At 36.2% G+C, this 16,799-nt stretch overlaps 1 protein-coding gene across 1 annotated transcript; it reads left to right on the top strand.

Annotated features, from left to right (window-relative positions):
- Positions 1-493: 493 nt before the first annotated feature.
- LOC129281968 (gelsolin-like protein 1) lies at positions 494-16,361 on the top strand. The gene is made up of 10 exons (XM_054917898.2): positions 494-676; positions 2,038-2,109; positions 3,490-3,555; positions 4,217-4,344; positions 7,029-7,140; positions 7,878-7,988; positions 9,824-9,987; positions 11,344-11,425; positions 12,562-12,657; positions 13,786-16,361. The coding sequence occupies exons 1-10, from the start codon at positions 515-517 to the stop codon at positions 13,873-13,875; spliced, it is 1,083 nt and encodes a 360-aa protein (XP_054773873.2). The 5' UTR covers positions 494-514; the 3' UTR covers positions 13,876-16,361.
- Positions 16,362-16,799: the final 438 nt, after the last annotated feature.

Raw genomic sequence — 16,799 nt, 5'->3', positions numbered from 1 at the left:
AATACCTCATTGTATTTTTTTTCTGTGGTACATGTCCTGGGGTAATGTCCCCCAAGCCAGAGCAGCACCACACATCAGTATACTCCTTCATAGCAGTACCATATACCAATACCACACAGTATTTTTCATAGAGTTTCATAGGAAGGTACCCCAGGACAGCATGTACCGCAAGACAGTACTAATCACTTTGACCCATGGCAATACTGTGGTATTTTGTGTCATGCTGTCGCTCTATCCTGATGTATTCATGTGGTACTGTGGGCCTACTGTGATAATCCCAAATTATCTGTTCCTTTCCAATTTGAGTGTGTTTCACCAGTTTCATAAATTGCCAAACTGACGATTGCAAATAAACAACGAGAAACCAACAAGAAGACTAAGAGAAGAGTCAGCAGACCTACCGAAAAGTATTATTTCAGTATGTGTCGATAATTTTGATTTCTCAATCTGACGAATGCAATTAAACTGCATGTTCTTATTATGATACAGATAACTTCGAAAACAACCAGCAACCATGCAGAAGCCCAAGACATACGACTGGAAGGATTCCAACATGGCCCTGTTTGGGTCAGACACGGAGAAAAAGGTGAAGAAGGACAGTGCCATGACCGAACCAGCGTGGGAGGGAGCCGGCCAAGAAGTAGGCATCCAAATCTGGCGGGTCGTGAAGTTCAAGGTAGGCCAACAATTTTCAAACTCGATCTGGGGCCCGTTTCAGAAAGAGTTGCATTAATCAAGTGCAAGTTTTCTGATACTCACGTTCCATTCATTGGTTGAATGTCAAGTTAGGTTTGAATTTTGGAGATGCGTTTGATCGCAAATTTCTGAAACCGGCCCCTGCACAAACTTAATTCGAAAGGTAGAGGTGGCGCTACAGCAAATAATGGGGGCTCCATCCCAGTTATAATTTTCAAGGGAATAAATAAGGGGGTGAGAAAAGGGATGAGTTTTTAAAAAATATATGTAAAGATTTGATTGGACACCCTAGGTGTAACCATGGAAGCCAGCCACTCATTTGAACTACCACAAACATAATTTTGCCACCACTACCTATGCTATATATATATGTAGGCGTAAAATAATCCAGGCATTTATATATATATATATATATATCTTGCCCCCAACCCCTTTAACATAGGAGGGGCCACAGAAAGATTTGGAAAGGGGGGGGGCTGAGGTGGGGGTTGAATATATATATATTATATATATATATATATTATATAATATATATGTTATATATATATATATATATATATATGTTATATTATATATAACAACTATCACATGTCAAGTATGACTAGTTACCACTATCACCACATCACCACCATCAATGCTGTTATATACATCACCCACATTATGTGTACCAGCAGCTCCTTGCATAATATATCCAACTACTACACCATCCAGCAACTCCACCCAATCGCCACATAAGGAGGGTGCATATGTAAATTAATGTAATCTTGTTCATAGGGATAAAACCAAATTTATTATCCTGTAACTACTACTATTACTACTACTACTACTACTACTACTACTACTACTTCTACTACTACTAATACTGCTATTCCTACTACTACTACTACTACTACTACTAATACTGCTATACTTCTACTTCTACTACTACTACTACTACTACTATGTTACTTCTACTACTACTATGTTACTTCTACTACTTCTTCTTCTACTACTGCTCTACCAGTACTCTACTGCAACTACTTTTTCAATTATAATACTACTTCTTCAACTACTACTTTAACTACTACTAATACTACTACTATTTCTTCTACTATGCTACTCCTGCTTCTACTATACTAATCCTACTACTTGTATTTCTACTTATGACTAACATTTCAGCTTCAGCCATCCCCATTAGCATTTGCTACATTGATTTACGATTTCCTCACTTCAACAAAAAATTATTGCATGTATAGGAGACGCATTTAATCAAATGTACAAATGGCAATTTAAAGTAATTGTAATACAACTTGTTTGACCTGTGTTCTTATTCGCCTTATTTTTCAAAATCATTTTGAACAGGTCACCCACTGGGAGAAGGACCAATATGGTGAATTCTTCAACGGAGATTCTTACATCATCCTCAACACATATGTAAGTTTATGAATCAGGCTTGAGGGGGTGTTTCACTATGGGTTAAGTGTGACTTATGGGGTGGTGCATGAAACTTGCGATCAATTGCAAGTCTTTTCGGTGCCTGAATCAATCATATCTCTTGTAATTAGTTGTAAATTTGTGATTGATTGCTAATCTGGTTCTAGAAACAAGGAGTGTAATCTGATTTGCTACAGCTAAAATTGATCTATTAATTGTAAAATTGCAACATAATATTTGCGATTGATTGCAAATATTTTCTTGCAACATCCCCTTAGAATCATGCCTGTATGTCGACATGAACATGGTATCTAACGCATAACCTCATTGATGACTACACAGTTGTGCTCGTTCTCTGAGCATGATTTAATTGACCAATGGGGCGATGCGTTTATACCGCGTGCAACTATGAATTTAAGTGCAACTCTAAGTCTCACTTAACTTTGTGAAACACCCCCCTCCCCTGATTCAGTTACTGAGTTGTGTCATTGTGTTTTGTATACATATGCCTACCTTCTCTGCACCCTGGTTTATTTATGCTAAATGCCCACCAGGTAAGGAACCAGGCGGAGGCCTCCACCCACACCAATTTCTTTTTTTACTTTTTGGCTTGTCATTGGAGGGGAAAATGCTCGGTGGGAATTCGGCAATTGCTTCTCATTTTTTTCTCTCAGAAGGGCGCTCCCCTCCCCACTTTTTGTAAAATCGTGGATCCTCCCCTGGTTCCAACTGCTGAACTGGATTTGATCGGATTGACCATTTGATGTCCTTACATAGATATAGACTGAAGTGATGGGTTTAAATTTGTGAAGAGCCACCCCGAAACCAAGAATTTTCGCTCTGAAAAGTTCTTTGAAAATAGCCAAAATAATTTTGTGGTTTTTCAAAAAGTAAAAATTTGCAAATTTGCTTATCCAAAAGAGTAATTCTCCTTTTTCATACTATCAAAATATAAAGTTGTAAAAGTTGATAAAAGAAAGATACAAGAGTTTCTTTGACACCATTGTTTGTGGACTGCTTGGAAGTTTCGATCACAGAGACTGCGGAATATGCACATCTCAGCTTAAGTGAACCTCAAACTTTAAACCTTGTTTTGTCATTGTAACTTGTTATTTAAGAACAGCCTATTAGCAGTTTCCCTTGGAAATACTAGATCAATAGTGGTCTGGTTTAGGCTATAACTTTAAAGCTAATTTCCTCCTTTTTCCCTTGATTTCTCCTTAACACCCTATTTGTAGTGAGGACCAATCCTTAAAGTCCCCTAAGTTAACTTAAATATTAAAGTGTATTAAAGTGATGAATATATATTTGATCCCCATACACAAATTTTCCATAATGATTGTTTTTCTTCAATGGTTCTTTTTTTCAATTTCTTCGTAGAAAGAAAAGGATAGCGATGAACTGAAATACGACGTCCACTTTTGGATTGGAAAATATTCCACACAGGTTTGTTAAAATGACAAATTATTCCACCCTTTTTTCCCCTATCGCTCTTTCTCTTTCCATCTCTCTTTCTTACTCTCTCTCTGAAAAATGATAATCAATTCATTATTGTTAAGTTTAGGCATAGTTGGTTTAAAATTTGTTTTTGCCTTGTTGGTCATCCATAGGCATATAATTTAGAAGATAGAAGAACTGCAAACTTTCTGTTAAGATTTTCAAAAACACAAGATATTTAATGGATGATGTTAATATTATTAAAGCTATACTCACAAGTAAGTAGGACTACCATTAATATTCATACTAAACGGAGTAAGAGTGAAAGTATGAAACTGTACTATGCAAGCTATTATTCCCTTTCCAGTGTACACTGCTGTCTTAATGCTGAAAGTACTTATAAATTCGAAAATGAGAAAAAAGGCTCGTGAAATTATTATTTTTTTTACTTTTAGTATCCTGAAACCCATCATTATTTTGTTCCTTATGACAAGAAACTTGTTGTGTTGGAAAATTTCAAATTTAAACACAAACTTCTCGAGTTTCAGTATTTTGTAAAACTAATTGTACATGATTCCATTCTTCATAAACCTTCTACCGTCTCTTTTGAAATGTAAGACACTATAGCAGTGTGACGTCTCAATCTCTACCTTCTTGTTTTTAAATGTAGGATGAGTATGGTACAGCTGCCTACAAGACTGTTGAATTGGACACCTTTCTGGATGATAAACCAGTTCAGCATCGAGAAGTCCAAGCTCACGAATCCAAACTTTTCAAGTCTTATTTCCCCACACTGACGTGAGATTTTGTTTATCTATCTCCGGGGCAGCGCTGTGTGACGATTCACATTTTGCTTGTAGTATTTCACCAAGTTGTAGGGTCACATAACCCAACACTTTGTAGATCATTAGGGAGATGTTTTTTTTTACGAATGTACGCAAAACCTGATAGTGCGCCGTAACATAATTACGTGAGTAAACATTGCAAGCTGCGCTATTGGAGGGTGGAGGAGGCCGGGGCATTTGCCTCAACTGCTTTATTTGGATGGAAAATGGAAAAAAAAACCTAAGGAATATCGAAAAAATAGTGCTTTGTTGTGCATCAATGTAAAAAAAAACCAAACAAACAAAATGTAGTTCATGAATATCCACATTTTTATACAGTGCGTCCCACAAAAAACGAAACCGAGATTTATCGATGATTTATTATACCTTAGTCACAAATATAGTAGAAAAATGACCTACCATTGTAAAGCTTAGAATCTCCTCTTTTATCTGAAATTACTTAGATTATTTCTCATTCACGCATGAGTGAGCAAAAACAATTTGAAGAGGGGAGCAGATATTTAACTTTTTAGGCATGTGATTTTCTTTTTGAAATTCAGATACCCCCCCGCCAAATGAGTTTTTGGTATCCTTTCTTCAAATTGTTTTTGCTCACTCATGCGTGAATGAGGAATGATCTAAGTAATATCAGATGAAAGAAGAGATTCTAAGCTTTACAATGGTAGGTCATTTGTCTGTTTTTATTAATGATTAAGTTAATATAAATCATCGCTAAATCTCAGTTTCGTTTTTTGTGGGACGCACTGTATATATTTCTTTTGAATAGTCCACTTAATTGTTTTACAGGCATGTAACATTATAATAACAATTATGAAAATTGACAAGTCAATGCTTTTTGTCTCACCTGCATAGCAGAGTGAGACTATAGGCGCCGCTTTTCCGACGGCGACGGCGGCGGCGGCGACGGCGGCGTCAACACCAAATCTTAACCTGAGGTTAAGTTTTTGAAATGACAGCATAACTTAGAAAGTATATGGACCTAGTTCATGAAACTTGGCCATAAGGTTAATCAAGTATTACTGAACATCCTGCCTGAGTTTCATGTCACATGACCAAGGTCAAAGGTCATTTAGGGTCAATGAACTTAGACCATGTTGGGGGAATCAACATCAAAATCTTAACCTAAGGTTAAGTTTTTGAAATGTCATCATAACTTAGAAAATATATGGACCTAGTTCATGAAACTTATACATAAGGTTAATCAAGTATCACTGAACATCCTGCTTGAGTTTCACATCACATGACCAAGGTCAAAGGTCATTTAGGGTCAATGAACTTTGGCCGAATTGGGGTATTTGTTGAATTACAGCCATAAATTTGAAAGTGTGTTGGTCTAGTTCATAAAACTTGGACATAATAGTAATCAAGTATTACTGAACATCCTGTGCAAGTTTCAGGTCACATGATCAAGGTCAAAGGTCATTTAGGGTCAATGAACTTTGGCCAAATTGGGGTATTTGTTGAATTACAGCCATAAATTTGAAAGTGTGTTGGTCTAGTTCATAAAACTTGGACATAATAGTAATCAAGTATCACTGAACATCCTGTGCGAGTTTCAGGTCACATGATCAAGGTCAAAGGTCATGTAAGGTCAAAGAACTTTGGCCACGTTGGGGGTATTTGTTGAATTGCCATCATATCTCTATAAGTGTATTGGTCTAGTTCATAAAACGTGGAAATAAGAGTAACCAAGTATCACTGAACATCTTGTGCGAGTTATAGTAGTTTTCAAAATCAGCACTGCTGCTCTATTGAATCGCGTGATGCAGGTGAGACGGCCAGAGGCATTCCACTTTTTTTTTTAGGGTGTCCCTAATATATCATAAGGAAAAGCATCTTTTTTTCATCCTTTCTGTTTTCTCTCCATCATGTTATGTTTATTCTCTCCAAATCAAAAGAGAAGGCCTGTAGTGCAAGTCAATTGATCATGTTATAGGTCGTACTCCAAGGTGGATTCTGGATTTCAACATAGAGGGGGTGCAAAGACCACATTTTATAATCATAGAGGGGTGCAGAGGCCAATTCTTGCAGATATAGCCGTTATCAATACCTATGATCTGTGGGTGATTTTCGAAATATAGAGGGGATGCCCATCCCATGTGCCCCCATCTGGTTTGGCCGCTGTGCAATACGTGATCTGCCACCCCTAGACCGACAATAAGTCGCCTAAAATCATTTCTTTTAAAGATTTTTGTTTGGGCTTAATAAAGCACAGCTAAGCTTTAAATTAGTATATAACTTGTCAAAGTGGATCGTAGAAGAAAGGCAGTGAGAGTTTCAAAGAATGAGGAGAAAGCAAGGTTTAAAGTTTGGGGTTCACTCAAGCATGAGATGTGCACACTGCAATCAATGGAACCTCCCAAGCTGTCCAGGGAAAAAAAATGGTTGAAAAAAAACTCCTGCATCATTCTTTTTTTAATTTAACTTTCCAACTTAAGACTTTTACAGTATAAAGAAGGAGCGTTATTCTTTTAGCTAATTTTAACAGTTTTAGTCTTAGAAGACGAAATCATTAATTTTAGCTATTCGCAGAGGACCTTTCCTTGGTACTTTTGGTCAGTTTCGGGGTGTCTGCATGGTCACATATAACTTTTTATACTGACTTTACTACCGTGTTTATTTCTTGATTGTATCCAGGCTTTTGAAGGGTGGTGCTGACACCGGCTTTAGACGTGTGCTACCAGAGTCATATAAACCACGTCTTTTCCATGTCAAAAAACAGGACAAAAAAAGTATCACATCTACTGAGGTAAAGTCTCTCAAATGTCAGATTGTGACATCTAAGTACGGACAATAGCTTTAAACATTGATATAGTTCAAATCATTTCGAATCAAGTTAAATATTGATATGATCCAATCGTTCCATGAATAAATTGAATATATACAATTAGAAAATTATTTATTTTGATTTTGTATTATAGGTACATAACTTGCAAACCTTTCACGTTGTATGAAACCTATGTCGACAAATGTAGTGAAATGTTTAGATACACACTTAAAAGCATAAATTTAATTTAATCAAATTGTTATATTTTCCAACATGTTTCATTACAGCAATTTTTAAGGTATAAATGGTAATGATGAGGATGATGATGATAGTGATGATAGTAATGATGAGGATGATAATGATGGTGATGAGGATGAAGATGGTTATTTTAGTGATTTTAATGAATGACAGTTTCTTTTTCTGTATTTCAGATATCTATGAAGAGAGGAAATATAGACTCTGTTGATGTCTTTATTTATGTATGTCGACAAATGAAGTGAAATGTTTAGATACACACTTAAAAGCATAAATTTAATTTAATCAAATTGTTATATTTTCCAACATGTTTCATTACAGCAATTTTTAAGGTATAAATGGTAATGATGAGGATGATGATGATAGTGATGATAGTAATGATGAGGATGATAATGATGGTGATGAGGATGAAGATGGTTATTTTAGTGATTTTAATGAATGACAGTTTCTTTTCTGTATTTCAGATATCTATGAAGAGAGGAAATATAGACTCTGGTGATGTCTTTATTTTGGATCTTGGAAAAACAATATACCAGTTCAATGGCGCTTCATGCAGTCATGATGAGAAGTTTAAGGTAAGGTTTTTGGAAACATCATAGTCTACTGACTGTGTTGATAAAATATTATCGCCATTTTTAATTGGATTTGTTACATACTTGTAACAAGGAATTTAAGCATCAGCCAGATAAATGGCCATAATGAGCAGCAATATTTCTGAACTGGATGTTTAAAGGATTCAGAAATGTTGGAACTGCTGAGTCTTGAAGGAGAGATGTTGGTGATTAGTTTATAATGGCACCGGCTCTCATTCAAAGGAGAATATATGCACCAATCAAAATATCTTATCATCTCACTTTAATATTTTTTTTATTTTCAGTAGATAAGGCCCTATATTTTAAGAGATTTTGAGAAAGCCGTCAAATGAATAGAAAAAAATCGCAAGCGCAACCGAAACTCTAATACACATTACGCGAATCCTGTGTTTTAAAAATACCCCACCAGCTTATAACACAGGAACTCCATTGCCTTGCGTGTTGTGTCAATGGGAGCTCAGGTGGGGTATTTGAAACCCCAATTTCAGCTTTTGGGAGAGCTTCATTTCTCTCGTTTAAACTGGGGTGGGGTTCATCTGACTGCTGATAATGTCTTGCGTGTTAGTCAATGGGAGCTCAAGTGGGGGTATTGACACCCCACTTTCAGTTTTTGGGAAAGTTTCATTTCTCTCGTTTAAACTGGGGTGGGGTCGATTTAGTGACTGCAGCTGCTGATAAGAGCTGATAAAACACTGTGCATGCCACCACATCAGGCTGATGAACGGCATGGAGTGGGATTGCAGCTGTCCTTGTTACGTAATAGTATAAACAAACTCTTCAGAGCTTCCTGGCTGACAGTAATCTTGAAAAAATATATTTGTATTCTATTTGTTTTAGGACATTAGCATGTCTAAAAACGATTCAAAATTTAGATGGGAGATCGAACTGAAATTTTGAACGATGCAAAATGACCCACAATTGCCGAAATAACAATAAGTTTAAAAAAAATCACCGCCAGTTAACTCTCTCTCTCTCTCTCTCTGCCAGGCCTTATGAAGGTCACTTCTCCTTGGGGGAAGGTGGATTAGCTGGGAGAGTGCGTGGTTGTTTACTTAAGGATAACCATTCCTTGTTGATATTGGGATGGGGGGGGGGGGGGCGAGTGAAAGTAGCTTGGAATTTGAAATTGGGGTGTCAGAGGAGATCCATTTTTAAAACACAAAGTTTCGTAATGAGGTGAATTTTCACTAGCTTTTTACTCCCCTTGGTAGTGACGTCAAAGATCATTCAGTTTCGAGTGAATTTAGAGTGAACATATAATTACAAGAACCAACGTTTCAATCAAATTTGACTTGTTAAAAGTGTGGAAAGCCTCTCTTAATCTAGTGTATTTTATTTACTCCGTCAAATGATGGAATTATTCCCTTGTTTTTAAAAAAAGGTATCTACTTAAAGATAAATGCCTGTTTATGTGATAAAGTAAGTGAGATCACACTGAATCCAAGTGTTTTTTGTATGAATGAAAATATACATATGTGCCAGGTCATTCTGGAAGAAAACATGTTATTGCTGAAAAATGAGCATAATAGCCATGAAATATTCAAGCCAGGTGTTAGCTCCTTATCCAAGCAGTAATGATACACTGCCCCACGTGTGCCTATCTGTGTTGGTTATCTTTAGTGTGATCGTTTTTCAGCTGAGATTTCATGATTTCACAAAGTTAGTATTATGTCTATTGTACCTGTTCTAGGCCTACGGTGATGAGGAGAAAATTACCCAATTTCAAAGATTTTTTTAATGAAGTAATTGTTTGCTGCAACTTAAAATCTTTTGGCTTTAATGCTGTAACAATGTTCTTTGTTGTAACAATGTTCTAGGCTGCTCAAGAATGTGCGAAGATGAAACACAGTAGAGGAAAGGCCCAAATTGAAACACTTGAGGAAGATTCCATCTCTGAAGATCATGTTTTCTACAAGAATCTGAAGGAGGGCAAGAGCAAAGAGAAGACACCTGATGTACAGGGTGAAAGGAAAATGTTTAGGTATGGTAGCGGGTATCTCAAGCCAATTCAGTTCAATTTCATATTTTTTCAATTCAATTCAATTCTAAACGCCCTAAACAATAAAATATCCCTATTATAATTCTTCCACCAGTCAAATAATAATGATAATACATAACATTTATAAGGCACTTACTACTGGTGTTTCTAATCGCACTGTGTTCTGTTTATGGTTTGTACTTGGGATTAAAAGAAAAGAAAAAAAAATGTGGCAGGGGAAAATGACACAGCTAATGCAACTATACTAATAATCAAAAATCAAAACTGGTGTGCACCTCCAATTGACCGACCCACAACTGTGAATCATCTATTAAACAGGTAGGTTTTGAGTAGGGTTTTGAACTGATTCACAGACTTGGCATTATGAATGTAAGAAGGGAGCTTATTCCAAAGGGAAGGGGCAGTTGAAGAAAGATTGCGGTCACCATACCTTGTAGAGGTTCGAGGTCCAGGAGTTAACTGCATTGTAGACGATGAACGGAGAGGCCTTGAGGAGGTACTAGAGTGTAAAGAAATGATAAATTGTTTCAAAAGTTTAGTAATAGTTCTTCTCATTTATGCAAAGTTCACTGTTTGCCCCTCCTAGAATCAGAATTAGCTGGGAATTCATATACAAACATTCTTGTTAATCAGTTATATCAAATAATATATCTTGGGAATGGGTTGGGTCCAATGAATACTTTTTGCATGTGTGTTGCGATTAGACACGTGCCACCTATATAGTTCAATCGACCATCATAGTAGCAGTGAAGACATATTTTTATATTCCAGGGCTCCGTCTCACAAAGAGTTGCAATGGATCTGGGCCCCGTCTTACAAAGAGTTACGATTGATCCAATCAATCGTAACTCTATGGAAATCCACCAGGGTCATAATTTTTTCTACTGGAAATTTGCACAACGTATTTTGTAACCAAAGAGAAACACTGAATTTTCAAGAAAAACAATGAAAGCATGAATATACATCATAGCTAGAAAATATTTTGAACAAACATGCATAATAGTTGTTGACGTTGCTGGCCGTCCATAGTTGCGATTGATCGGATCGATCGCAACTCTTTGTAAGACGGGACCCTGATCAACATCACCTATATGGAAATCCATCAATAATCATAATTTTACCAACAGGAAATCTCCCCAAGTCTTTTGTAAACAAAGAGGAGCACACTGAAGTGTCAAGCCAACAATGAATATCTAGAAAACATTTTGAACAAACCTGCAATGTAGATGTGGGCAGGGCTGGCATTCCATAGTTGTGGTTGATCGGATCGATTGCAATTCTTTGTATGACTTAGTCTAGAGATACCTTTAAACATCACCCACTTGTATTTTTTTTCAGAGTCAGTGATGCAGATGGCAGTTTAGATATGGACGAAATAGCCGAAGGTTCAGGCATCAGCAAGGATCTATTGACTTCAGATGTAAGTTATCCACAAACATATCCTACGATACGTTCGAGAGGAAGGGTTTAATATGCAAATGAGTAACCTTATGTCTGATGTGCTCTTTATGTTATTACATTTGCATGATATGATATATAATTCTCTGGGAAAGGGTCCAGAGCCACTGGAGATGGTGACCATTGTCCTGGCGGTTGCTGCGTCTGTTGGCATAGGCAGCACCCCCTAGAATTCTGGTAGGTAATACAAAAGGGATCAGTATAACCAAAAGGACCTATATTTTTCGGGAAACCCTTTTTGTCTCGCCTGAACAAAGTTTGGCAGCGACTTGGTATGGCAATGTCCATACTTTTTCAAGTTTTGTTAAAGTGGCTCTTATATATGTGCATTAACTGTGTTTATAATACTTGGTACAAGTAATCATTGGGTAATACCACACATGTGTTCTTGAGGATGATAAGGTCAAAGGTCATCTAGGGGTCAAAAGATCATATTCCATATTTCATTGATCACGAAATCAGGCAATGCTTGTGGTTTGTGAACCACCTTGTTTCTTGCTTGTCAAATTTACATCAGCACCCCCTGTAAAAAATTGTTCCCAGGTGGGTGTTTCATAAAGCTGTTCGTAAGTTAAGAGCGACTTTAAGAACGACTGGTGATCCTTTCTTGTGGTAAAAATGGTACGTACCAAAATGTCTATTGACGATGGTTTAGTGCGTAAGAAAGGTTCACCAGTCGTTCTTAACTTGGCTCTTAACTTACAAACAGCTTTATGAAACGGCCCCCAGGGCCCTGATGGTGGCGCAACATATGCTCCTGCGACATTTGCTCCGGTCTTAGTAACTCAGAGGGTGAAGGGTTAGAGTTAGGATTGTAATAGAGTTTTTGGTTTATAATAATTAATGTAAAGATAAGGATAAGGATTTATTTAGTTTTGGAGGTTAGGTTTTAGGTTTTGCTTTATATCGTGCAGATTAAATGGGTCTCTGTACCATTTGTGTCTATTCAGTAGATGCTGAATCAGCAATGTTTACAGCTGTGGAAACAGCAGAACAGTAGAACTAGGTTTTAGAATCCTCTACAGATTTTCCATCGGAGCAATTGTCATGAAACCCTGCAGATCCCAGTTCACATTTGTCCTCTTTTTTCTTTCCTAGGATGTTTATGTTATCAACACTGGGGAACATTGCTACTGTTGGGTTGGTAAGGGAGCATCCATTGATGAAAGGAAGAATGGTCTTTCCTACGCCAGTGTAAGTTACTAATAATCATAAGTTACTACTATTAATCATTATTATTGTGATTGCTATTATTATTATTATTATTATTATCATTATTATCATTACTATTATTGACATCATTTTATAATCATCATTACCATTGTCATTTTCATTGTATTTAATTCAATACAATGAAAATGACAATGGTGATAATAACGATAGAAGTTATCAAAAGTGATATATTGAGTGATGATAATATGATTATAATGATAATGATGATAATAATATCATAATGATAATAATGATGATGAAGATGATAAAAATTACATTAATGATGATGATGATAATAGTAATGAAAGAAGACAAGAAGAAAGACAAAATCATTTTTTTTTAAATAGAATCCCAGTAGTTACCAGTTGGTCTATTTTTTCTAGGCAGGCCACTCACATTTCGTCCGGAATTGATTTAATCTGATGCTACCACGTCTATCCAATGTTTTGATGACTGAGAAAACATTAATTAAATGTAGATAGGGAATGAAGTTTAAAATAGGTGAGATGGTAATTATATCATCATATAACATTTTTTTTTTTAAAGTGGGTGTGAATTAAATCAGGCTTAGCCTACAGTATAGGTGGAAGCTGCAACATCCAATTTTGATGAAAATTTTTCTCTTTTTATTCAAATCAACTTTTTGTTGGGGTGAACTTGTCCTTTAAAAAATTATCCATCCTGTCTTTCCCATTGACTAGCGGTTAAGGGATAAGTGACTGAGAGAGTGGTGTGTTTTGTGTGAAAATGGGCATTTAAGTATATTCGCAGAGTTTGAACCTGTAGCTGCTGTCATCTTGAATTCTTGAATAAATCGAGAGATGTAATCAATAATCTACTCAGTCCAGGGAGCGTTTCAGAAAGAGTAAAGTGTGACCTAGAGTCACAGTTAAATTCCCATTAATAGGGTGCGGTATAAAGGCATCACCGCATTGGTCAAATCATGCCAAGAGGACAAGCACTCCTGTGTATTAATAAGATTGCGCATTACAAACGATGCGCGCGTCGGCATTTAAGCATGACTCCAAGTCATACTTAACTAGTTTGTGTAACACCCCCCTGATGTATTGATTATTTGTATCATTGTGTCATCATATTTTTTCTTTACAGAACTATCTGAATAAAACTGAGACCCCCTGGTTGGCAATCACTGTTGTTGCCCAGGGCGCCGAAAATGCTGATTTCAATGCAGCTTTTTAAAGCGGACCAAACTTTAACTTCAGAACCTGAGGGAAGCAGTCTCGATCATCTATCGTTGATTTTTTTGTATTCTGCTATATAACCAAATGTATGCTTAAAATAATTTACAATTTATGATCTTATTTAAAACCAGATAACATGCTATTTTTTAAGGCTTAGCTCAAAGTTTAGGCCCCATCATATTTTCCCGTTTGTAAAATGATTTTCTGATTATTTTCTTGTTCCATGCTTACCTTGCAAATAATCTTTCAGTTTGAACAATTAGATCGAAATTACATTACAAAGATTTTATTCAATGGTAAATTTTTTGCATTTTTAAACTGGTACCTTACATTGTAACATGCACAGTGATTATAAAAATGATGACTGTGGTATAAACATCTACAACAACAACAAAATCTGTTGAATACATTTCATGCTTATACCCTGGTTAGGATATAGGGTTGGGATACTGGTTTGAGACCATGTGATTTCTTCTATATTTTCTCCTCCATTTCGTCATGTCTCTCCTTCTTTCTTCTAACATTAATTTCCCTTCTTCCTCTTCTTCCTTTTTCCTCTTCTTCATCTCCCCCTTTCTTCCTTTCATACCCCTCCTCTTTGTCCTCCTGTGCCCTTTTAGTCCTTTCCTATTCTTATACACTGTAAAATTAGAGTGTTAAAACAGATATCAAATAGTGTCCTTAGAGGACTACACCCTGAGGTGTTAAAATTACACCTTAGAGATTAGACACAACACCAACGACTGTTAAAGTACCAACCAAATGTATTTTTGCTAACTTCAAACTGAACACTGGCATGGTCCTCTTTGTACACTTTTTAACACCAGTTTTTGCTTTGTATATTCCCTTGAACTGAACTGAATTTATGTACTACCAAATATGTCAAAATACATTGATACAAGGTAAATTAAATCAGAAGTAGGAATTATAATGGTCTGATTTCATGCTCTTATCATTCTGCAGTCACATTCAAACTGGAAACTTGGTGTGTTGGAACTATTCTCTTTATCCAAATTCTTGTGTAAATATACTTCCATATGACATGTATTATAGACTACATATAATAGATCATGAATTCAGTCCATGGAAGTTCCTTCGGGAGAGTCATCATCAAAGATGTGTAAGAAAACAGACTCAATTTCATATTTTATTATTTATACAGATTTATCCTTTAAATTGTGGTGATTTATTATTTATCATAGTATTCTTTCATTCTTTTGATGACTTGATTAGACTTGGATTGTATAAAAGAATTGCCTTCGAACTTATCTAATAAGATATGTATCTCTTTGTATTTTGGAGAACTCACCTTTGCATAATGTAGAAGGCTTATAGAGTCTTAAGGTGATTAATTTTTCTTGGAAGTAGATGATTTTATTTTAAATTTCTATTGAAATTCACAATGTATATTCAGATGAAATATATGTCTATGACGGTAATCAGCTGTACATTGAACAATTATCTCTAATTAAAAAAAAAAATGTTTTATTGCTTACAAGCCAACAGATATGTTATCTGGGTGCCTAGATGCCGAACATGTCAGACAATTGGGGGATTCGTGAACAAGTAAAACATGCATGATATTCAGAGTTTGTAATACATTGTACTGGGCTAAATTGACCAATTGAAATTTATGGTATTTTAATCTACTTTCAGTGTTGATATCAGTGTATTGCCTACTTTGTGTACAGTGTGAAGTGATTGGTGTTTTGTTATAGAAAACTGTGGTGTATATGGACCACACAAGTGAATTTACATTGGCAGTAGTGTTAGTTCCACACCCATGGGTGTTACCACACCATTGGTTGTTACTTTAACACACTTGGTGTTATGTGAAATCTGTAGGGTGTAATGTTAGCACCTCCCAATGTGGTCCTCTTGGGACACCATCTGGTGTCAGGCTTAACACTTCAGAAACTGCGATGTACATGGACCACACGAGTGAATTTATATTGGCAGTGTTAGTTCCACACCCATGGGTGTTACCACACCATTGGTTACTTTAACACACTTGGTGTTATGTGAAATCTCTAGGGTCTAATTTTAACACCTCCCAATGTGGTCCTCTAGGGACACCATGTGGTGTCAGGCTTAACACCCCCAGTTGCTGTGACAATTCTATTCATTTATCACTTCAAAGACAATTCATAAAGAACATAAAGAATACTGCATGTCATGTGGTAGGCCCATTGCTATAAAGGGTTACTTGCCCGTTGCTTGAGTCGTGCATACAGGCCTATAGAAGTTTGAACCATATTTTAGGGATATAAATTTTATAACTTGTGTAACGTAGACAGTATACTCATATTGATTTGACAGTAAACAATGAATAGTGTTCATTGAAGGAAGCAATAATACATCAAATGTATTGCCTTATAATTATATGTGATTGATTTTGTCATTTCGAATAACATGTATTTTACTATGGAAATTACTAACACATTTAAGGATTAAAACAATGAAATGTGATGGGACATTAATGTATAGGCTTATCTTTGTTTTGTGCTATCATTTTCTTGCATGTCATGTTTGTATTGTGTATGGTCTTAATTTCATCTAGTGTACTCAGTATTGCAGTCTGATGAATGATGTAGACTATAGTAAATTTGAAATAGTATCAATTGAAATTTTTAAAATAAGTAGATATATCGGAAGGAAAGGAGAGGGGCGCCAGTGCGGCCAACATGAGGAGTGCAAGAGAAGAAAAGAGATGGAGATAATTGCTGGAAGTATAAGAGAGAGAGAGATAGCATACTAGCGGGAGAGAGATGCAGGAAGTGTTTTCAAAGTTTCAAATGTCGAGTCTGGTTGTGTGAAGTGGCTTACAGATGGGGGGGGGGGGGTGAGTATGACCCCCTGAAAGTTCCATGACCAATGAAAAAAAATGAGAAGAAAAGAAAGGGAAAAGGGATTACAAATCTT

This window comes from Lytechinus pictus, chromosome 18 (genome assembly GCF_037042905.1).
Source record: "Lytechinus pictus isolate F3 Inbred chromosome 18, Lp3.0, whole genome shotgun sequence".
Taxonomy (NCBI): Eukaryota; Metazoa; Echinodermata; class Echinoidea; order Temnopleuroida; family Toxopneustidae; genus Lytechinus; species Lytechinus pictus.
The sequence above is the reverse complement of the archived record's forward strand: the minus strand, read 5'-3'. Positions and strand labels throughout refer to the sequence as shown.

Coding starts and splice junctions, on each gene's coding strand:
- LOC129281968 (XM_054917898.2), top strand. CDS start 515: ATGCAGAAGCCCAAGACATACGACTGGAAGGATTCCAACATGGCCCTG. Junction 4,345..7,028: donor TCTTATTTCCCCACACTGAC/GTGAGATTTTGT, acceptor GATTGTATCCAG/GCTTTTGAAGGGTGGTGCTG. Junction 7,141..7,877: donor AAAGTATCACATCTACTGAG/GTAAAGTCTCTC, acceptor TCTGTATTTCAG/ATATCTATGAAGAGAGGAAA.